The sequence below is a fragment of the Tamandua tetradactyla genome, chromosome 16, assembly GCF_023851605.1.
Source record: "Tamandua tetradactyla isolate mTamTet1 chromosome 16, mTamTet1.pri, whole genome shotgun sequence".
In the NCBI taxonomy this organism is placed as follows: domain Eukaryota; kingdom Metazoa; phylum Chordata; class Mammalia; order Pilosa; family Myrmecophagidae; genus Tamandua; species Tamandua tetradactyla.
This window is the reverse complement of record NC_135342.1, coordinates 30098391-30120629: the sequence shown is the minus strand read 5'-3', so window position 1 is coordinate 30120629 and position 22239 is coordinate 30098391. Positions and strand designations below refer to the sequence as shown.

Below are 22239 nucleotides of genomic sequence, written 5' to 3'. Positions count from 1 at the left end.
CCAGCTCCAGACCTCTGCCCAGCAGGCTCCTCCCAGCCCTGCTGGAGCAGGAAATTCCCTGTCAGCACATGCCAGGCACATTCCTCGGTGCCTCCCCAGCCCCTGTGACCCCAAGGACCCAGCTTGGGTGTTGACAAGGGGGGAGGCAGGTCAGACCCAGAGAGCACAGGAGCAGAGGGCTAGGCCTGGCCTGGGGGTTGGGGAGTGGGGGTAGGACCAGCTCTTCCCTGCCCTGGTAGGTCACCTGGACATGTCCCTTCCCTCCATGAACAGACATCAGCCCCTCAGTGACATCAGGGATCTCTGCTGGGGAGTGTGCAGGGTGTGTGTAAAAGACTGTAACTGTGTGTGTGCATGAGAGGGTGTGTGTGTGTGTGTGTGTATGTATGAGAGTGTGTGAGGGTGTGTGTGTATGAGAGTGTGTGAGGGAGTGGGTATATGTGAGTATGTGTATGAGGGTATGTATGTGAGTTACATGTGTGTATGCGAGTGTGTGTGCACAGAGTGTGTGTATGTGTAAAAGTGTGTGAGCATGCATGTGAGAGTAGTGGTGGGTGCAAGAGCAGATTGTGATTTGTGAAGCGAGCGTGTGAGTGTGCAGGAGTGTCTAGGCTTGGAGGGTGCCGGGCAGCCAGGGTAGCAGGGCATCAAAGGCAGGGCACCAGTTCTAGGGTGGATGCAAGGAGGAGCCCCACAGGGAGCCCTTGGCAAGAGCCACTCAAACTCTCCTTCACGTGACTTCCTATCTCTCTGACTCTGTTTCTTGCCACGTTACCCCCATTTCTTCTTCCCTCCTCTGTTCCTCCGTCTCTCTACCTCCCTTTCTCTGTCTCTTTGAGACCCTCCCTCTCTGTCTCAGTGTCTTTGCTTTTCTCCCTCTCTCTCTCAGGAGATCAAAATTTCTTCCAGTCAGCCTTTAATTATTTTTCTCTCTCTTTCTCTGTTTCTCTGTATGCTTCTACATGTCTTGATTTTTCTTTGCCTCTGTCCTTACCTCTATTTCCTTTCAACCCTACCCCTAACTCTGTCTCTTCCATACACCAGGAGCTCAGCCACTATTTATTCAATCAGGCTTTAACTGTGCCTCTTGCTCTTATTTTCTGTCACTGAGTCCTCCTAATTCTATGGCCATATGCTGGTTAGCCTGCCCTCCCCACCCCAGGATGTGCACACACCCACATGGGCTAAGCTTCCTCTGCCTACTTATCTCCTGCGGGAATTGGAATACAGCCCCATACCCCACCCCTTCCCCACAGGGACCTCCTCAGGAACAAGACGGGCATCTGGCTAGAACCCCCACAGCTCCATCCTTGACGCCCCCTCTAATCTTTTTTCTTGCCTCACATTATTGATTCCTCATTCCTAATTCCACATTCCCTCTCCCAGCTGCTCCAACACCCCCCACACACACACACACACACACTTCCTTGGGAATGGGCTGGGTGCAGAACTGGCATATCTGTCATAGAAGCCCTCAACAGATGGTGTCCCTGGGGACCAGGGCATAGGACTGTCAGTTGCTGTATCCTTTAATTAGCACAAACCCACCACCATCCACCTTGGCTGTTTTCCTTCTCTGGATGCTCCCGGGACCTAGGGCTCTCCATCTTTCCATGCCTGTGGCCCCAGAGAGCCAGAAGGGGAAGTGATGTCAAGGGTCTGGAAAAACAGCCTCACTACCTGATTTCCTCCCCAAGGCTCAGGAGCCCTAATCTCAAGTCCATCCTACTTCAAAACCCAAGAGCTGGAGCCTCAGGACCCAGGAGTCCAGCCCCCTCCCCACCCCACCCCCAGAACTTTGGACAGATGTTCACTGTGTGCTGATTTTCAAATCCTCCTGGGCCTGTGTGGGGGCGGGTGAGAGACTGATGATTAAATTCACTGACTCTTAAGACTTAAGACCAGATTTTCTGACATTCTTTCCCCTCTCCCAGATGCACCACGCTGCAGACAGAAGATCTAGGAATTGAATCCCCAGCCACACATACCAGGGGGTTCGGGCCATACGCTTCTCATCAGAAGAAACACCAGTCCCTAAAAATCCTAGGAGTCCAACCTCTAGCCATTCAGGGACTCAAGGGTCTGAATCCAGGAACAACCAGGATCCTAAATGTTGAAACCCAGTTCCTACAGGCCCAGGAACGTCAGATCCAGGGTCCTGGACCCCCACCATCCCCCTCAGTCTGCTCTGGGATCCGCCCACCTGCCGGCCAGCTGCGCAGCGCTGGGGCCGGCAAGCAGCGTGGGAACGCCCCAGCTGGGCTGCATGGAGCCGTCAGGACAAGCTGCGCGGTTCCCAGCCTCCCTGCCTGCCCCCGCCGAGGCACCGCGGTCTCCCAGCGGTCGCCAGGCAACCGCGGCCGCGGGGCCCGGCCGAGTGGGGCGAGGGGCTGGGCCGGGACTGTCGGGTCCTGGGAAAGGAGGGGTTGGAACGTTGGATTCCTGGGTCTTAGGATATGATCTGGTTTGCCGCGGGACAAAGCAGGCTGAGACAGATTTGTGGGGAAGGTTTTGGGACGGGTGAAGCTGAGGCCCCCTGCTCTCAGGGGTCTCAGCTGCCCCCCAAGCACCCCAGTGCCCTCTTCCTGACCCGCAGGCCCAGAGGAGTCCCAGGGCCCGCCTCCCCAGGGCGCGGAAACTGGTGAGGCCCCAGGGGCTCCCATTTATAACTCCGTTTCCACTCAGCCGGGTCCCTCCAGGACCTGGGCTGAGCAAGTTTCTTCCACTCCCTCCCTTCCCTCCTCCTTCTCCGAGACCTCTTCCTTCCCCGCGGAGCGCAGGTGTTCATCGCCCTCTGGGTCCGTCCCCCCTTTCCACCAGGTGTTCCTGCTCCCAGATCCCAATTGGGCGCGAGCTGCCGCCCATCTCGGGGCCCCGCCCCGCGTGCCCCGAGTCTCGGCCGCGGGAGTTTCTCAATGGGAAAGAGGGCGGGTCTCACAGGGGGCGGGCCGGGGCGGGGCGAGCCACATCGACCCTCCTGGGGACTCTCAAAGACCCAGGACCAGGAACCCTGCCTCAGTTCAGAGCGTCCGAGGCTGTCAACGAGCCGAAGTGGGAACTCTAGGCCAGCAATAGGAGGGCCTCTGGCCTGGGACGAAGAGTCGGGTGGAAAGGCGGCTTGAAGGTTTGCTGCGGAGGAAGGAGTTAACTGGGAAGACAGTGCAAGTCTAGATCTTGGGCAGCACACACTCAGGATGCTGGTCCGCACCATTCTCACCCTCCTCTTCTGCCTCAGAGGGCATGCAGGTACCGCCTAGGGGAGGGGCGGGTGAATGTCAGGGAGAGTTGGGTGCTGGCGGAGGGGTCTGATGATCCAAACTCCTGGTCTGAGGGAGAAGAATTCTGGGGCCTGGACTTCCGGGTCTAAGGAAAGAGGGGGTTGGGGGCTGGACTCCTGGGTCCTGGGGGAAGAATGCTTGGGGCCCCTCCTCCTGGTTCCTGAAGGAGGGAGCTCTTGAATGTGCTAAGCTCAGCTCTGCTACCCTACTCCTCCTAGGTCCATCACCCCATTTCCTGCAACAGCCAGAGGACCTGGTGGTGGTGCTGGGGGAGGAGGCCCGGTTGCCCTGTGCCCTGGGAGCATACCGGGGGCTGGTTCAGTGGACTAAGGATGGACTGGCTCTAGGGGGTGAAAGGGACCTGCCAGGTGAGGCTGTTCTCTCTATTCAGGGAGGGGGTGCTGGGCTTGGGCTGTATCTGAAGTTTGTATTTGCGGTTTGGGAAACTGATGGGCCCAGATAAACTGATTTGGGATTCTGATTTTTGAGATTCTTATTTGGGGGTAACCTGTAGAGTTTAGGGAATTTTACTTTTGCTACAAATATTACAAAATGCAGAAAAGTGCATATAACATAAATGAAAGATTTGACAAACTGTAGACATCCATGCAACCTATCCTATTGCTAACTATCCTATTGCATCCTATTGCCAACTCCCCCCAAAGCCCTCCTTACTCCCTTCCGTTTCATAGCTCTTTCCCTCCTCACCCAGAGGTAACATCTAGACTATCTTTTATAGCAATCGTCTTCTTGATTTACTCTCTAATATTACCACTCCTGAATTTGCGATGACTCTAGATTGGGAGTTAGAGTCTCTCTGGGCCCAGTGCCCACCATAGGGCATCTGGGCCAATCTGCTGGTGTAGGATGTCTGGAGATGGGGGTCTGGGGCCAGGAACTCAGAACCGCAGTGTGACAGCCTCTTCCCTGACTCCAGGGTGGTCCCGGTACTGGATATCAGGGGATGTAACCAATGGCCAGCACAACCTCCACATTAGGCCTGTGGAGCAAGAGGATGAAGCACTGTATGAGTGTCAGGCCACACAGGCAGGCCTCCGCTCACGGCCTGCCCGATTGCATGTGCTGGGTAAGGATCCAGCCTGCTTGTACCCAGGGAGCCCAGGGAGGCTGCAGGTGCTATCTGGGAGGATCAGAGCCCAGGGACTCCAGGGGGGTGGTCAGTTAGACTTGGGAAGATCAAAGTCTCTGGATCCAAGATCTGGCTCTGACTCCTGATCCATCCTGCAGTGCCCCCAGAAGCCCCCCAGGTTCTGGGCGGCCCGACTGTTTCTCTAGTTGTTGGGGTTCCTGCGAACCTGACCTGTCAGAGCCTCGGGGATGCCCACCCCACTCCTGAGCTACTGTGGTTCCGAGATGGAGTCCAGTTGAATGGGGCCACCTTCCACAAGGTCAGATTCAAGTTCCTGTAGAACTCCTTGCCCACTCAGGGAAACTTGTGGTCCACTCTGACCTCAGGCTCAGCCAGAGGAGAGGGGAATATGGGAGGGCAGGTGTTCAAGGATTAGAACTCTTTAACCTTGATATGTGGTTAAGGGTAAGGATTCCAGGGCCAGATGGCCTGGATTCACATCCTGCCTCTGCCACTTGCTAGCTGATAGATCTTACATAAGTTACTTAGCCTCTCTGTGCCTCAGCTTCCTTCTCTGAACATTGAGGATGATAGTTGTATGCACTTCATAGGGTAATTGTGGGGATTACACAAAGTAATACCTATAAATGGTTAGAAGAATGCCTGATATATAGTAAGCATTCTAGAAGGGGTAGATGAAATAAATATTATTATCCATAAACTCCAGACCATGCTGAAGGATGGGACTGCTGGGCCATTGGAGAGCACCTTATCCCTGATTCCTTCTAGCCACGATGATGGAGCCACCCTGGTTTGCAGAGCCCGGAGCCGGGCCCTGCCTGCAGGGAGAGACACAGCTATCACACTGAGCCTGCAATGTGAGTGCAGCTGGATGCCAGGCCCTGGAGCAGAAGGGGGCTGGGGCGGGGCCTCCTACATCCCCTCCCTAGAAGGAGAGGACTGTGGTCTGGAGGAATAGGGGACTGGGGTGTCTGAGGGAGGAAGAGCTTGCACCTGGACTCCTAGGCCTGCAGTGGAGTTGTTCCAGGTCTTTACCCACGCTGACAGTTACCCTCCTTCACAGACCCCCCAGTGGTAACTTTGTCTGCAGAACCACAGACTGTACAGGAGGGAGAAAAGGTTATGTTCCTGTGCCGGGCCACGGCCCAGCCTCCTGTCACCGGCTACAGGTGAGGACGAAAACCACCTGTCCCCAGCAAGGGCTTGGGAAGGTTGGGACAGATGGCTGGGGAGGGCTGGGGCTAGGATCTGAGGATGTGTGGTGGTGGTGGGGCGGTAGGGACAACACTAACACACTAACAATTCCACTACCTCCTCAGGTGGGCCAAGGGAGGATCCCCGGTGCTCGGGGCCCGTGGGCCCAGGTTGGAGGTCGTGGCGGATGCCTCGTTCCTGACCGAGCCGGTGTCCTGCGAGGTCAGCAACGCCGTGGGTAGCGCCAACCGTAGCACGGCGCTGGATGTGCTGTGTGAGCCAAGGCTGGGCCGTGGGCGTGGCCAAAGCTGGGCGGGCTGCGAGGGGCGTGTAGCTGGGAGGGGCGTGTCTCGGTGGGCTTGGCCCGGCCTAGTAGGAGGTGGGGCCAGAAGAGGATAAAGGTGGGGTTTGACCGTGCCAGGTCTGGCCCCTAGTCGGGTAGGGACGGGGCGTGCCGGTGGGCATGGACTCCTGGGCGGGGTTGCTGGGGACACCTCGTCTTGAGGGCGCCGGATATCTGAGGCTCTGATCCCGGGTCATATTGCACCTGACCATGATTCCTCCTCTCGGTCCTCCAGTCGGGCCGATCCTGCAGCGAAAGCCCGAGCCCGCGTCCGTGGATGTCGGGAAAGACGCCTCTTTCAGCTGTGCCTGGCGCGGGAACCCGCCCCCACGGGTGACCTGGACGCGCCGCGGAAGCGCGCACGTGAGGCCAGATCCTAGAGGCTGGGGGCGGTGTCGGCGCTGGGCGGGCCTTCCTCACAGGGTGGCGTCCTGACACCCCTCCCTGTCCCAGGTACTGGGCTCGGGGCCCACACTGCGTCTGCGGTCGGTGGAGCCAGAGGATGCAGGCGACTATGTGTGCAGGGCTGAGCCGAGGCTCTCGGGCCTGGGGGGCAGCACCGCGGAGGCGAGGCTGACGGTGAACGGTGAGAAAGCCGGACTCCCTGGGCGTGGGCAGAGGGGGCGGGGCCTAATGGGAGTGGGTGTGGCCTCGAGAGGCACTTTATGGACAGTGGGGTCTGGGGAAGGGGTTCGGACTTTGTTGAGAGGAGCGACCTGGTTGGCTGGAGTTAGTGGAGAGGCGCAAGGTAGAGAGGCCCCGCTAGATTGAGAACAGGGTTGGGGGAGATGAGGCCTCTCCTCTGATTAGTCCCCAATATCCATCCCAGCTCCCCCAGTAGTGACCGCTCTGCACTCCGCGCCTGCCTTCCTGAGAGGCCCCGCCCGTCTCCAGTGTCTCATTTTCGCCTCCCCCGCCCCAGAAGCCGTGGTAAGGAAGTGTCTGCCCCGTACAATGACCCACCAGCCATAATACATCACCTCCGACCCCGACTCCCGAAACTGCTGTGACCACTTCTGACTTCCCCGAAAGCCTGCCCTCTTTTCCCCTGGACTCCTAGGCCTGTCTCTTCAGTGACCTCCCTCGTTTGTGCTCCTAGTTCTGGTCTTGGGACGACGGTTTTCTGGCGGCGGGGTCGCAGGGCCGGTTCCTGGTGGAGACCTTCCCAGCCCCCGAAGGTGGCGGGGGACAGGGCCCGGGCCTGATCTCTGTGCTACATATTGCGGGAACGCTGGAGTCCGACTTTAGCCAGGGCTTCAACTGCAGTGCCCGGAACCGACTGGGCGAGGGAGGCACCCGGGTCAGCTTGGGCCGTAGAGGTGAGACCGCTGGCCTGGAGACCCCACAAACTCAGGGATCCCTAAATTTAGGATTGCTAAAGATTGCTACAGATACACTGATCCTCAGATCTTGGGAGCCTCAGAACTATGGGTTCCTTGAATCTCAAGACCCCAAAACAATAAATTCCCTCAAATAAAGAATCCTAAACTGAGAAACCCCTTACATTTAGGGACCCTAAGAAGGGAACCTCCAAATATTGGGAATTGCAAAATAAAAGGCCCAATTAAACTCTAAGACTCCCTAAAGCCAGAAAGTTTAAACTCAGATACCCCCAAACTTGGGAACCCTAAATTCATGGGCTCTTATACCAAGTGACCCCCAAACTAGGGAGCCTTGGGGATCCCCAAACTTGTTGACTTTTTAAATCATGGATCCCAAACCCAAGCCCTGAGCTGCTTTCCCTCGGCTTCTCCTCAGTTCCTTGCCAAGCCCCCTCAGGACACTCCCTCTTTTCCCTGCAGACTTGCTGCCCACTGTGCGGATTGTGGCTGGGATAGCCGCTGCAGCCACCACTCTACTTATGGTCATCACTGGGGTGACCCTCTGCTGCTGGCGCCATGGCAAGGGTCAGTGTGGAAGCCCTGCTTCTGCTTCCTCCACCCCCCAATCCAAGCCCTGCCCACTGACCCTGCCAGGCTTTGGGATCTGGCACAGCCCACTTCTCTAGACCCACGCAGAGATCTGGTTCCTCTCTCAAGCAGGAAGCTTCCTAAGGTACCCTCAGGGACAAGCATCTCACCCTCCCAGGCTATGGTTCTCATTGGTTCACAGCCTTCTTACCTGGCAGGCGCCCATCCGCCTTCTTCCCCCTTATTGGTTTTCACAAACTATGACCCCACCCACACTTATGTCTGCCCCTCACTTTTCTGGGTCTTAGCCTCTTTCTCCAAGCAAAAGAATCTGGTCCGGATCCCCGGCAGTAGCGATGGCTCCAGTTCACGGGGCCAGGAGGAGGAGACAGGCAGCCGCGAAGACAAGGTTAGGACACCAGGCTCTCCAGACCAAAATAATGACCCAGTCCTCACTGTATTCCCAGACCCCACTGGGCCCCCAAACATATAGGAGTTCATTCCCAACAGTGACCCCAGCTCCAAAAGTCCCCCAAGTCCAAATATGTTCCTGACCCAATTATTCCCTAGACCCCAAATGTCCACAGGGTCCCCTTGATTTCCTGACTGCTGTCCCAGCTCCTAGATGCCCTTGGGCCCTCTTGCCTGGCCTCCACAGGCAGGTTGGGGGTCCCTGGGGCCGGAGGATTCTCTGACCACTCCCTCTCACTAACTTCCCCACCCCAGGGCCCTGTCGTGCATACGGACCACAGTGACCTGGGCCTGGATGAGGAGAGAGCTCTAGAGACCAAGGTGAGAGTTGGGAGAGGAGGGGCTCCCTTTGCTGTATCTCCAGCTTACTCTCTTCCTCTTTATCTGTTGTCCCCAGAATTGAGCCTTGTTCCCTCCCCATCTCTCTCCTCCTGTCTCCTGGGCCATCTCACCCATCTCCCCAGCCTCAGTTTGCATATCTGCCAACTGCCCACATAGCTCTCCCAGCTCTGGCCTCCCTCCTGAGCCCTAGAGCAGGGGTCACTCTATCTGCGCTTTCCCCTTCTCAGTCATATTTTAGATGTCCTTCGTGGCCCCTTCCCCCCCAGGTCCCACACTAATCTCACAACTCCCCAGATCTGCCCCTCTTCTGGGGTCCCATTTCAGGGAAACCTACTGACCCCAACCACCAGTCCAGAGCCCTTCTCTCTTTCCTCTGCACCTAGAACATGCTATTCTTTGGGACTGATACATTCCCACCTTCCCATACATACTTAATTCCTCCTTCTTTCCTATAGTCTCAACTCAGATACTTCTTGTTCCAAAAAGTCCAGTCTTCTCTCAGTACAGCCATGACCCACCTCTGCCTGGGTTTCCTTCTCCACAGCCATGAGCTCTCTGACCTGATAATTCTGCCCAAGCTTCCCCATCACAGCCTTGTCACTATGCTGAAGACCCCCATCCCAGCTCTAGTCACTCCACCCTGTGCTTCCACCACTGACCCCTCTGTACTCTGTCTGGTGCTTTGTCACTTCCCCCTGGGCCTGTAATCTCCATAAGAACATGGCCCAGGTCTATCCTCGTGACAGATGTCCCCAGCAGCAGCAGAGGGCACAACACAGAATCAAAGCTGCTAAGCAGATGAATGAATGATGTCTTGGTTAGTCTCGATCTCTGTCTCATTCCCTCTGCATATCCTTTCTGCCACCCCTCAGCAAGCTGTGTCTCTGTCTTTCTCTGTTTTTATCTCTCTCTGCCTGTCTCCTTCTGTCCCTTTGTCTCCTATCACTGTTTTTCTGTCTTACTTTGCTTTTCTGCCAGTCTGTGTCTCTCTGTCTCTGGGTTTCCACCTGCCCCTGTTTCTTTTGTATCCCTCTGGGTCTGACTCTAGCTCAGTGTTTCTCTCCATCAGTGACCCTCACCCCTCTATACCCATACATTCCTTACCAAATCCCATTTGTCCCCTCAGGACCCAACCAATGGCTACTACAAAGTCCGAGGGGTCAGTGTGAGCCTGAGCCTTGGCGAAGCCCCTGGAGGAGGCCTCTTCCTGCCACCCACCTCTCCCCTTGGGCCCCCAGGGACTCCCACCTTCTATGACTTCAGCCCCCACCTGGGCATGGCTCCCCACTGCAGACTTTATAGATCCCGGGCAGGTTATCTCACCACACCCCATCCTCGAGCTTTCACCAACTACATCAAACCCACATCCTTTGGGCCTCCGGACCTGGCTCCTGTAACTCCTCCCTTCCCATATGCTGCCTTCCCGACACCCAGCCACCCACGTCTCCAGACTCATGTGTGATACCTCTCTGACTGAAGAGTCTTCGGATCTTCAACTTGCCATAATGGATTGTCCAGACTTCTGAGGAAACAAAACAAGTTAATGACCTAACTCCTTAAAAATGGAACATTGGGGAGAAGAAAAGATCATGACAATTGTCTGGGTCATTGATGTTACAGTCAGCTCAGCCAAAAGGGATGCCCCAAGAGGAAGCAAGATGGTTATTATGCCCACATATTCCCCTGTGTAAGAGTTTCAAGATGGCAGATGGGTCCTTTACAGAGGAGTGGGGAAGAGGGTAATGGTAGATAAGGGCAGGAATAGAAGTTGACCCAGTCGCTGAAAGAAGAAAAGCTATTTCAATATGACCACCTGCCTTGAGAGGAAAAATAGCCTAGGGTAGACCAGGCTCCACCCCTATTCTAGCTCTCCATGAGGGGCTAATAGAAGTGCAGCCTGGATGGTCGTTCACTCCTCAGGAACCCAATATGGCTACCCTATTGGTTCCTTCCACCTTCCTTAAATGTCCAGGAAGAACTGGACCCAAAGAGTGGAAAGGGTGAGAACAATCATAGGAGGTGAGGAGTTGTGGGATGAAGAAGAATTTGGGGATGAGAGTATTTATGTTTAATAAAAAAAAGTCAAAAGAATGAAAGCCATTTAGGGACCTTCCCAACATTATTCCCCTCCATTGAGGAGAATGTCCATTGAACCTGCCATTACCCTAGCCTATGAGGTGAGCCACCCCCCAGCACCTTGCTACTATTTGCCCTGGGCTCTCTTAACTCTCTCGGTATACATCTATACAACCACACATGCAGATGTGCACACCCAGAGTCGCATACATAGAAAGAGGCAAGTGGGCACGTACCCACAGACAGACACATACATGCATGTGCACATACATGCCTACACGTGACGGGGCTGCTCCCGTGTGCCTGGGGAAAACTATACTATCATCTGAGGAGTCAAAGAAAGCAATGAGTCCTGAGGGGGATGGGGAGGCCTGTCTTTAGAGCAAGGATAGGGACACAGACCACTGCCCTGAGATGCTGGGGGCCTAGACTTGGGCCATCCTTAAAGAAAGGGACTGGGGGCTTGAGTTCATGGATCCTTGAGCTAGAAGGGAGTTAAAGGTGCAGACTCTTGGACACCAGGGTCCAGAAGGAGGGGCCGGAGGCTTGGCCTCTGGTTCTAATAAAGGGGCCTGGGGCCCAGACTCCTGGACCTGAGGGAGGAGTGGATGGGTCTCAACTGTTGTGTTCTTGATGGTAGACATTTTGGAGGCTTGTATTCCTAAGACTTCAAAAGAAGAATTCGTGGGGGAGAAGGAACGGGGGTGTTCTCAGATGCTGGCATCCCTGGAAGAGGGAGAAGCTGATTGGGGGTCTCTGGGTCTGAGGAAGACGAGAATTCCTGGGTCCTCAGGGAAGACTCAAAATCTGTGGAGCCCATGACCCCCACAGACTCCTGGTTGGGCCCTTGCCGGGGGCGGAATGCCTGGAATCTCGAGGGGCGGGGGCCGGCGCACGCTCCCACTCGGGGTTCCGAGCTGCTCCACGCTGCGCAGAGCTGCCACGCTATTGTCCTGGCCGGGAAGGCGGGGCCGGCGCGGGGCGGGGCTGGCGGCGCCGGCGCAGCTCAGCAGCGGCGGCGGGAGGAGGCGGTGGTGGCGGTGGCGCTGGGAGCTCCTGTCACCGCTGGGGCCCGGCCGGCCGGGCGGGAGTGCAGGGGACGCGAGGGCGCGAGGGCCGGGACATGGGGCCCGCCAGCCCCGCCGCTCGCGGTCTGAGCCGCCACTGGGACCCGCCGCCGCTGCCGCTGTGGCTGCCGCTATTGCTGCTGCTTCTGCGCGCGCAGCTCGCCGCCGGGAGCTTGGTCGGTGGGAGCCCCGGCGCGGCCGAGGTGAGGCCGGGCTGGGTCGGGGGATGGGGACAGGGGAGGGACGGAGCCTTTGGACCCCGAGGCGGAGACGTCACGGAGACTTTGGACCCCGAGGCGGAGACGTCCAGGGCAGAAAACGTAGTCTTTCCAGTCAGATGGCCAATCCCCAGGCGTCCCCCCTAGCAGCCCTAGGCATTCATGAACCCTGGACCCAGAAATGGGGGAGACCCCAGCTCCCCCATCATCTGACGTCCCAGGCTTCCTCCCTTCCTCCAGACATAGGAATTGGCTTTTCCAGACCCCTGAACGCAGGTGTCCAGCTCTTCTAAGATCCCCAGATTCTCCCACCTGAGCATAGGACCCACCAGGCATCAGGACACTGGATTCAATATCCAGCACCCGGCATCCTCTGGACCCAAATGAGGGCCCCAGGATCTAGGAGTGCAGGCCTCTAGGCCCCTATCCCGATGTAATATGTAGCTCCGGGTTCTCAAGGACTTAATGACCAGGCCGCCGGGCACTGAAGGCGGGCCTTGGCGGTCTTTGCACCTAAGAATGGATGCCTGAGCCAGGATGGAGGGAGGAGGGGCCAGAACGCCTGGGTTCTGGCCTCCTCCCCCGCGATCCAGGTTTAACCCTTTCCGGCTCCTGCGCGGCTGCGGCGGGGTGGGAATCGAGCCTGTCTCCGCGGCAACAGGGCCGCGAGAATCCCGGGGGACCCGGGTCGCCATAGCAACGGGAGAGCTGGGGCGCCCCCGCCCTGAGGGAGCTGTTTCCTGGGGAACGGTGCCTCCAAGAAGGCGGGTGCGCGGTGCCTGGGGGAGGGTCTGGTGCTGGGGGTCTAAATATGTGGGCCCTGGGGCATGAGGGGCTGAAGGACCATATGCCAGCGTCCCACGGGTCTTTAATGACCTCTCTGCCCGTACCCCCAGGCCCCGGGGTCGGCCCAGGTGGCCGGGCTATGCGGGCGCCTAACCCTTCACCGGGACCTGCGCACCGGCCGCTGGGAGCCAGACCCACAGCTCTCGCGACGCTGTCTCAGGGACCCGCAGCGCGTGCTGGACTACTGCAGACAGGTGGGCGGGACCTGCTGGAGGGACGTGGTCAGCGGGGAAGCGGGGCCAAGATGGGGCGGGGTCACCCATAAAAAGCTAGATGTGCAAAAGGCGTGGTCCTGGGCGAAACAGGATCTTAGCAGGCATGGGAAGCTAGGGGATGTGGCCTAATAGAGAGGTGAAGCTAGGACAGGGCAGAACCTGCTTTGAGAAACTAGTTCAAGAAAAAAGTGAAATCCATGCAGAGACGGCCCAACTAAGGGAGTTGGGGGATTACCCAGTGAAGAGGCAGTACATTGCAATCCTGGTGGGCCCACGCCTTATGGGTGGGCGTGACAAGGAAGAAGCAGGCCTAAAACAAAAAGAGACCTTATGGGCCCCCAAAATGGGAAAGGAGTGAATGACAAGGAGAGAGTGGGTAGGAAGCATGGCTTTGAAAATGCAGGCCTAATTCGAAGAGAAGGGATACTTATGGATAGACCAAACAGAGAAAGAGGTGGTACTTAAAGAAGGGGACTGTTGGGAGGTGGACCTGATAGGGGAGTGACCAGAGGAGAGGTGGGGCTTAGAGGGTGGTGCTTGCCTGCAGGTCTGGCGGGACTGAGATAATGAAGGCGACTTCCAATGAGAAAAGCAGGGCCAAGGCAGGCTGTCCTTCTGAACACGGAGCCTTGAAAAGGGACATGGGCAGAAGTGTGGCCAGCAGGGGCAGAGCAGTGTGTTGATCATCCCCCACTGGTATCCCCAGATGTACCCAGAGCTGCAGATTGCACGAGTGGAGCAGGCAGCGCAGGCCATCCCTATGGAACGCTGGTGCGGAGGTGCCCGGGGTGGCCGTTGTGCCCATTCCCCCCAGGTCGTGCCCTTCCGTTGCCTGCGTGAGTTACTGGCTGGGGGCTGGGGGGAACCAAGGCGGGGTCTCCCAGGGGCAATGTTCTGTGCCCACATTAGGGGTCTGGGTGTTTGGGTTTGGAGTGAGGCAGAGAAGCCTCTGAGGATAATATATGGACTCTGGGGAGGATGGGTTGGAGGCTGCCAAAGGGTCCCATCCTGGGGCCTCTCATTCCACAGCTGGAGAATTCGTGAGCGAAGCTCTGCTGGTGCCTGAAGGCTGCCGGTTCTTGCACCAGGAGCGCATGGACCAGTGTGAGAGCTCTACCAGGAGGCATCAGGAGGCACAGGAGGTCAGGACCTAGCCCACCCAACCCTGCCAGACTCCTAACACTGGACTCCGCTAGAACCAAGACTCTTGATCCACACACACACACCTGCCCCCTTTTTCCTGAAGACACAAGAGTGGGGTTCCCAGCTCTTTCTTCCCTCAGAACCCCGAAGTCCAGGAATGCAAGTCCCAGCCACCTCCTGTGCCAGAACCAGGAACCCAGACTCTTGACTTCTCTGCCAGAACCAGGAGGTCCCCTCCTCACCCAGGAACCAGGAGACTGGGCCCCTAGCTCCCTCTTCCCACCAGAATTTAGGAATTCCATCCCCCAGCCTCTTCCTCTAGAACCATGAACCCAGACTCAGCCCCACAGCCCCTAGGACCCAGGGGTCCAGTCCCTCACTCCCACCCCATCATCCTGGCATCTGAGCCCACTCTTCCCGCAGGCCTGCAGCTCCCAGGGCCTCATCCTGCGCGGCTCCGGTATGCTTTTGCCCTGTGGTGCGGACCGGTTCCGGGGTGTGGAGTATGTGTGCTGTCCCCCTCCTCCTACCGCCAGCCCCTCACCCAACCCAGCAGTTGGGTGAGTAGGGGAGATCTCCCCCACCCCTCCCGAGTTTCCTAGGGCAGGGGATCGGAGTCTTGAGGGCGGGTCATGTGTTCTTATTGCCTCAGGTCTTCTCTTCCCTCAGGGACCCCTCAGCCCGGGCCTGGCCCCTGAGGAGCAGAACAGAAGGGGGCGAGGACGAGGAGGAAGAATCTTTCCTACAGCCAGTAGATGATTACTTCGTGGAGCCCCCACGGGCTGAGGAGGAAGAAGAGGAGGAGAGAGCACCACTCCCAAGCTCCCACACTCCTGCAGTGGTCAGCAAAGGTGAGCAGTCTCTGGACCTTTGGTTTCCTCCACCCTGGAGTAAAGTTGGTTTGGGCGAGTTTTACTGTAGGGATAGGTTTGTGTGTGTGTGTGTGTGGGGGGGGGTACCTGTAGGGGAACAGCCTGTTTGGGGAAACTGGAAGGATGAGAATAATGGAGAAAGTAGAGATGGGAGGGCAGGCCTATGAAGAATGCAAAGGGAGAGGGAAAGGTTTGGGGGACCTGGAGGTAGAGAGATCATTTGGGGGTCCTTTAGGTCATTTGGGGAAAGCTTGGAGGATGATGTAATGAATTCCTAAGAACCGGCCAGGTCCAGAACTACATCTCCCATGATGCCAGGCAACAGCTATGGCTATAATGGGTGCATGATGATCTCCAGTGAAATATAGTTCTCCAGGTAAGAAAAGTAATCCAGAGGTGGGCTGCAGGCTGACCCCCTGAGTCTTGGCCCTACAGTGACTCCCACCCTGAGACCCACAGATGGTGTGGACGTGTACTTCGGCATGCCTGGAGAAATCAGCGAGCATGAGGGATTTCTGCGGGCCAAGATGGACCTAGAGGAGCGAAGGATGCGCCAGATTAATGAGGTGATGATGCTGGGGGCCTCAGGACCCCCACAGAGCTCCCTAAATCCCATAAAGGGGATCCGCAAAGATCCCCTGAAACCACCTTCAAAGGCTCCCCAGGCCTCCCTTAACCCCTGTCCTCAACAGCATCCCTACCAGGGATCCCTGACCCACCTAGAATCCCACTGGGAGGCTGTCAGATTCTGTGGAAACTGGCCCATGGTACTCTTCCACTTTAAACTCCTGGGCAGCTTCCCCTTGGGAACCCTTGAGTCAGGGGGACTGAGGGAGTCTGGAGCCTCAGGAGGGATTGGGGGATTCACCAGAGGGAGCAGGGTTCTAGGATCCTGAAGCTCTCCTCCCCTCCAGGTGATGCGTGAATGGGCCATGGCGGACAACCAATCTAAGAACCTGCCTAAAGCCGACAGGCAGGCCCTAAATGAGGTAGGCACAGCCTGGCACTGGCCATGTCTCACTTCATCCTGCTCCAGCCCTCTTTATCTAGCTCACCTCTTGGCTCTACCCCTACATTTGGCTCCCACCCTCTTGGCCTGCATCTGACCTGACATAACCATCCCTGTAGATTGATCAGGTTTTGCCCTGCCTGAGCCTTACCTCCCATGGCTGGCCCTGGAGTCCTTCTCTCCTGAGCCCGGGCTCCCTACAGATACAGTCAGGCACTTCTCTGCCTCTATAATGCTCTTACGTTGTTGTTAGGTCCCGCCCCTAACTCTGGCTCCTGTTGTTCTAGCCTCACTTGTACATTAATCCTACCTCAGTAGGCCCAACCTCATAACTCTCCATTCCACCTCTCTCACCCACACCTTGGTGCAGTCCTACCTTACATAGACCCACTCACGTTAGCCGCCATTCTCTAACTCTCAATTCACCCCTCTGAATCTCATTTGGGCACAGCATGTCTCCAGTTTCGCCCTGCCCAGGCCTGGACTCATACCTTCTCTAAGTGACTTGGCCCCTTGCACCTTAGCATTGGCCAATTCCACTCAGACTGTTCCCATCCAATACAGTTTATATCCTCAGACTAGCTCCCAGTTAGGACCAGGCCTGCCCCCATGCCACCTGGACCCATAGCTCCATCCCTTCCAGTTTGCCTCCTTTGACCTAGACCAACCCCGAGGTTGGCCTCGCCCAGGCCTAGACCACCGTACCCCACCTCACTTGGCCCGGTAGCTCTGCCCTTTCCACACTCCCTTTTAAACTAGGTCTTCACCCATCTTTGCCTGTCCTGACCTTATGCCCACTACCCTCACCAGCACTTCCAGTCCATTCTGCAGACCTTGGAGGAGCAGGTGTCTGGCGAGCGGCAACGCCTGGTGGAAACCCATGCTACCCGTGTCATCGCCCTTATCAACGACCAGCGCCGGGCTGCCCTGGAGAGCTTTCTTGCTGCACTGCAAGGGGACCCACCTCAGGTGTGGGGGCTGGGAGGGCAGAGGGCAGAGGGTGAGAAGGGCTGAGGCAGGCCTGGGCAGCCTTCATCCCTTCCGCAGGCAGAGCGTGTCCTGCTGGCCCTGCGGCGCTACTTGCGGGCAGAGCAGAAGGAGCAAAGACACACACTGCGGCACTACCAGCACGTGGCTGCTGTGGATCCCGAGAAGGCCCAGCAGATGCGCTTCCAGGTGCCCTGATTCTTCCAGCTCCCGAATGCCCTGCTATCCCTCAGACCCAGTCCCTGGCACCCTGTCCCTCATACCTTTCTTCTGTCCTTTAGACCTGTTCTGTCCTTTGGATCCCCTTCCTATTCCTAAATTCCAACTTCCTATCACCAGAACTCCCTTTCTGTGCCCCAGGACCCTTTCAGCCCCTCTGCTCCACTCCCTGTCCATTGGATCCTTTCTTCCTGCCCCTCACACCCCACTTACTCCCACTTCCTGTCTCCTATAACCATATTCCCTGCATCCCATATCACCTGGTCTTCTGTGCCTACGTTTCCTAACGTCTCCTTTTCCTTCTACTTTCCTTTCTTTCCAAGCCTCTCATTTCCTGTTTTCTGTACATCTTTTCCTTTTCTTTGTATCTTGCTTATTCTTCAATTTTTTTTCTTCTTGTGGCCAATTTCTGACCTTTGCACCCTCCTTCCTGTCCATTGTGCATGCTTTTTTCCCTTGGACTCCACTTAACTTCCTTCTTCCTCCCTGAATCAGTTTCCCCATCTGCCCTGCACTTCCCAGCCCATCCTTTATACCTACACCTCCCGCAGGTGCAGACACACCTTCAGGTGATCCAGGAGCGAATGAATCAGAGCTTGGGCCTGCTGGACCAGAACCCCCGCCTGGCTCAGGAGCTGCGGCCCCAGATCCGTGAGTGTCTAGGACTCCTGACCCCCATCCCGGATATATCTCAAGTAGACCCGACCCCCTACATTTGACCTACTCTGTTTCATTTATCTGTTACTGTTTAACACACATACCCCACATACAAATTTAGTGGCCAAAAGCCATTTGACAATTCTGCAGTCTAATGTGGGTTCCACTGGGTGCTTCTGCTGGTCTTGTCAGTAGCCAACCATGGAGTTGCATTCAGCTGGCCGACAAGCTGGGGGCCAGGAACCTGGCATGGATGGGCCTCTCTCCCTCTCCAAGTAGGGTCAGGGCCTCTCTTCTCCACAGAACCTCTCTACATGGTCTTTCCAACAGGGTAGCTGGACTTTTTACAGGGCAGCTATAGCTCCCTAAAGCACATACATGGGAACTGCCAAGTATTCTTAAGTCTTAGACTTAGAATCTATTGGTCAAAGCAAGTTGCAAACCCAGTCCAGATTCAAGAGGTGCGGCCTACACACGAGCATGGATACAAAGCAGTGTGGCCTCCCACAGTTGCAGGTCTATTGCGACTTCCCACTGGATATCCTCACCTAACCCTGGTGCTCCTGCTTCGTGAGGAATCCATGCTCTTGAACTTCACCCTACATCCTTCCTGCAAGGGATGCCTCCATCCAGCTTCCCAGTTCCTCAGATTCCACTTTTGGCTACCCAACCCCCAACCCCACTGTGACTGACTCTGCTTTCTGCAAATTCTCCCATGCCCTCCACTGTTAGGGTGCTCTTCGTTCACATTTATGTTTTGTGGAGCCCCCATGCTTGTCACTTCAGTTACCTTTTTGCATGTTTCCCTCAGAGGAGCTCCTCCACTCGGAACACCTGGGTCCTAATGACTTGGAAGCCCCTGCCCCTGGGGGAAGCAGTGAGGACAAGGGTGGGCTGCAGCCTTCAGATTCCAAGGATGGTGAGTGAGTCCAGATATAGATAACCCCCTACTTGGGTGATAAGCTCCCCAGCCTCATTTCTAAAGTCCTGGCATGTCTTACCCAGCACGGGTTGGATGTTCCTTCTTTATGGCCTTTGAGCTTCCTTGGTCTTTAGAAGGGGGCTTTGGGGATCCCTCACCATTTCTTTGATGACACCCTCCTCTCTTCACTGTTTCTGCTTTGCCCCTTCTGGTTGCCAGCAGATGCCCCCATGACCCTTCCCAAAGGTAAGTGCCCTACAAAGTAGACCCAGCCACTGAATCTCTCTGAATCCCTGAACCTAGAATGGAAAGGTTCCATACCCTGGGAACTCCAGACCTTGGTGGACTCCCGTGCCTCTCTGCCCTTCTCCTCATGTGCTGGGGGGCACCCCTCTGGGTCCTCAGGAATGACACAGGACTTGGGTTGGGGCAGGGTCCACAGAACAAGATGCTGCAACTGCCGGGAGAGAGAAGCTGTCCCCCCTGGAGCAGTATGAGCGAAAGGCAAGTTAATCAGGACTGGGTCCTGGGAAGAAGTAGTTGGGAACCTGGATTCCTGAGGTTGAGCCTGGACTCCGGGGTCCTGAGAGGGAATGGTACAAGAAGCACAGGCTCCTGGGGCTAAAGAGGGACTGGGGACTTGGACTCTGGAGTCCTAGGGGAGGAGAGAGCTGGGGGATACATTCTTGGGGCCGTGAAGAAGAGGGGACTACTAAGCCCCACCTCCTGGTCCCTGAAACCTCTGCTTCCCCAGGTGAATCTGTCTGGTCCGAGGGGTTTTCCTTTCCACTCATCGGAGATTCAGAGAGATGAGCTGGTAAGAGACGGAATATCTTGGGTATCCAGGGGGAGCAGTCAGAGGTCAGTGGCCAGGCCATGACTTCCAAGACTCCACACCCTGTAGGAATATCAAAGATGAATTCTGCCCCATTTTCTCTCCCTGCAGGCACCGGCTGGGACAGGCGTGTCCCGTGAGGCCGTGTCCGGACTTCTGATCATGGCAGCAGGAGGGGGCTCCCTGGTCATCCTTTCCATGCTGCTTTTGCGCAGGAAGAAGCCCTACGGGGCTATTAGCCATGGGGTGGTGGAGGTGAGAGATGCCCAGATGTGGGGAGGGAGGATTCCAGGGCCTGAGCATAGATGGACTTTGATATCCATGTTGCCTAGTCTTCATACTCTACCACTCCTGCCTTGCCCTTGTCACAGGTGGACCCCATGCTGACTCTGGAGGAGCAGCAACTCCGTGAACTACAGCGTCATGGCTACGAGAACCCCACCTACCGCTTCCTCGAGGAACGACCCTGAATCGGCTCCTGTACCCCTTCGACTAAGCCCAGCCCTTCCCTTTCCCTGGAGCCCCAGAACCCCAAAACCTCAACTCCCAGCCTGGGGGGCGTGCCTAGTTCATTTCATAGCCTTGGGTGGGGGCTGGAGATTCCCATTGTCATTTTCCAACTCCAAATTCCATCCCTAAGAAATCCCTGTGCATCCCTAGCCAACCCCCAACCCCCGCCTTGGGACCTCCTCACCTTAATTTATTTTGTAAGTTAATTTATGTTCTTTAAGGTGACCTCCACCTTGGTCCCAGTGTCTTCTGTTCCCTGAAATTCACCCTCACACATTTCCCCCACTAAACATCCCAATAAAGTCTTCTTCCCCACCAGGTCATTCTGTGTCTCTGTGGGAGAAATTAGGGTGTAATCACAGCTCTGGGTGGCCTCAACCCTAATCCATCCCTGCCCAGGCCTCCTTCACCTCTTGAAACTGGGTGAGGGATCTTTAGATCTGGGTATCCTATGGAAAGGGCCCAGACTGGAGGGCAGGAAGGAAAGCACTTATCCAGGAGCTTTCCATGGTGCTGAACGGCCGTGACTTTAGGCCTCTATCTGCTGGTTCCCAGGGTGGAGCCCAGAGAGGCTGTGCTCTGGCAAGTTTCCCTCCCTGCCCTCTATGCCGCCCTCACATGCGGTCACACCCCAGCCTTCCAGCCAACATGAAACTGGGAATCTCGGACCGTCCTTCTCATTCCCCAAGTCCTCAACTTTTAGGGAGGTGGTGAAATGTCTCTGGGGCATAGAAATACCAGTCATATGTCCTGAAGAGGGGGATGTGATGTCTGCAAGCAGCTGTTTGAACTTATACCCTCACACATGCCCCATTTTGTGATGTGTTGGCCTTAACCCCCTACAAATGCTGTTACCTGTCCCAAAAGAGTTGTTATGAGGATTTGTGGATATGTTAGAACTGTGCCCAGGTCTTAGCAAGTCTTTGATAAATAAATTTTAAACAATATTGTCAGTTACCAAGTATTTGTCGTATAAGTTAAAAAAAAAAGAAAAAAAACGATATGGAAGCAAACACCTACCGGGCACTCACCTTGTGACAGGCAGTGCTCCAAGTGCTTTGCATGCATTGAAACATCTAATCATCCACTTCCACCCCAGGAAGTAGGTACTATGACTATCCCTATTTATAGTTTAGGAAATGGAGGCAGAGGTTACATCACATGCACAAGGTCACCATTTAGAAAGACTCACCCTGGAAGCCTGTCTCCAGCATCCATACTCTTGGCCACTTTGCTAGCCTGCTGTTTAATAACTCCAGGCTGCCCCAAATAGTGTTCAGGTTGTGCACTGCAAAATTCCAGGTGCCACGGTTCACCTACTAGATATTGTAGACTTATATTTTTTAACACAACTTCCCAGCAGATGGCAGTAGTGTGCCATGGTCTAACGTCATCAGTATGACAGACTTTCTAACAGAAAGCTTGTGAAAGGAACACCTATTTGTAAATCTCCCAAACGGACACACAATGTTTCTTCATAATATATACATGTAATACATGTTATGTATATTAAATATATATCTGGTAGGTGTGAGGAAGAAGATGCTTTCGTGATGCAAGTTGTATACAATGCCGCAGGCTCATTAGAGAACATAGTTTGCACTATCATTTTGGTACTGGTTATAACTTATGACACTAACAGAAATCCATCACTAGTACCACAGGCAGGGGGAAAAGCTGCCTTTTTATATTTTCACAACAAAGGATGATTAACAGACTAGCAATGGGTAAGGAGCTCCAACCAGGTGGGACAGGAAATGAAAGGCCATTTTGCTCAATATGCACAGGTTGTAATTCCTTAATAGGGTTTCATATTAATAAAACTATGGAGGATAATTTATAAAAACACTATTATTGAAATCCCACCAGGAAAAATAACTTTGCTATCGCTCATTTGGTGCCCTTCCTAAGCCATACTTCTTTTCCCATTAGCTAACTTTGATAATCCGTTTAATAATACAACTTTTTTAGAAACTTCTATCATGTTAGTACATTAGTACAGTGTGTGTGTGTT

General features: G+C 55.5%; 2 protein-coding genes across 4 annotated transcripts; both read left to right on the top strand.

The window, feature by feature from the left end:
• The first annotated feature begins 2968 nt into the window (after positions 1-2968).
• Positions 2969-10745, top strand: KIRREL2 (kirre like nephrin family adhesion molecule 2). Its single transcript, XM_077132073.1, has 15 exons — positions 2969-3246; positions 3497-3646; positions 4216-4365; positions 4527-4687; positions 5096-5246; positions 5453-5558; positions 5709-5857; positions 6162-6289; positions 6380-6512; positions 6756-6856; positions 7026-7245; positions 7729-7833; positions 8145-8245; positions 8563-8628; positions 9776-10745. Exons 1-15 carry the CDS (start codon positions 3195-3197, stop codon positions 10109-10111), a joined length of 2109 nt encoding a protein of 702 aa, XP_076988188.1. The 5' UTR covers positions 2969-3194; the 3' UTR covers positions 10112-10745.
• Positions 10746-11752: 1007 nt separating this feature from the next.
• On the top strand, positions 11753-20543 carry APLP1 (amyloid beta precursor like protein 1). Of its 3 annotated transcripts, none has more exons than XM_077132071.1 (17): positions 11753-11995; positions 12907-13050; positions 13778-13907; positions 14101-14213; positions 14638-14774; positions 14884-15065; positions 15522-15652; positions 16001-16075; positions 16906-17064; positions 17143-17271; positions 17853-17952; positions 18770-18877; positions 19103-19126; positions 19314-19384; positions 19635-19697; positions 19827-19970; positions 20087-20543. In XM_077132071.1, exons 1-17 carry the CDS (start codon positions 11849-11851, stop codon positions 20183-20185), a joined length of 1956 nt encoding a protein of 651 aa, XP_076988186.1. In that variant the 5' UTR covers positions 11753-11848; the 3' UTR covers positions 20186-20543. The 3 variants fall into 3 exon arrangements, with proteins under 3 accessions (XP_076988186.1, XP_076988185.1, XP_076988187.1); XM_077132070.1 differs by having other exon boundaries at positions 19100-19126; XM_077132072.1 differs by lacking the exon at positions 19103-19126.
• Positions 20544-22239: the final 1696 nt, after the last annotated feature.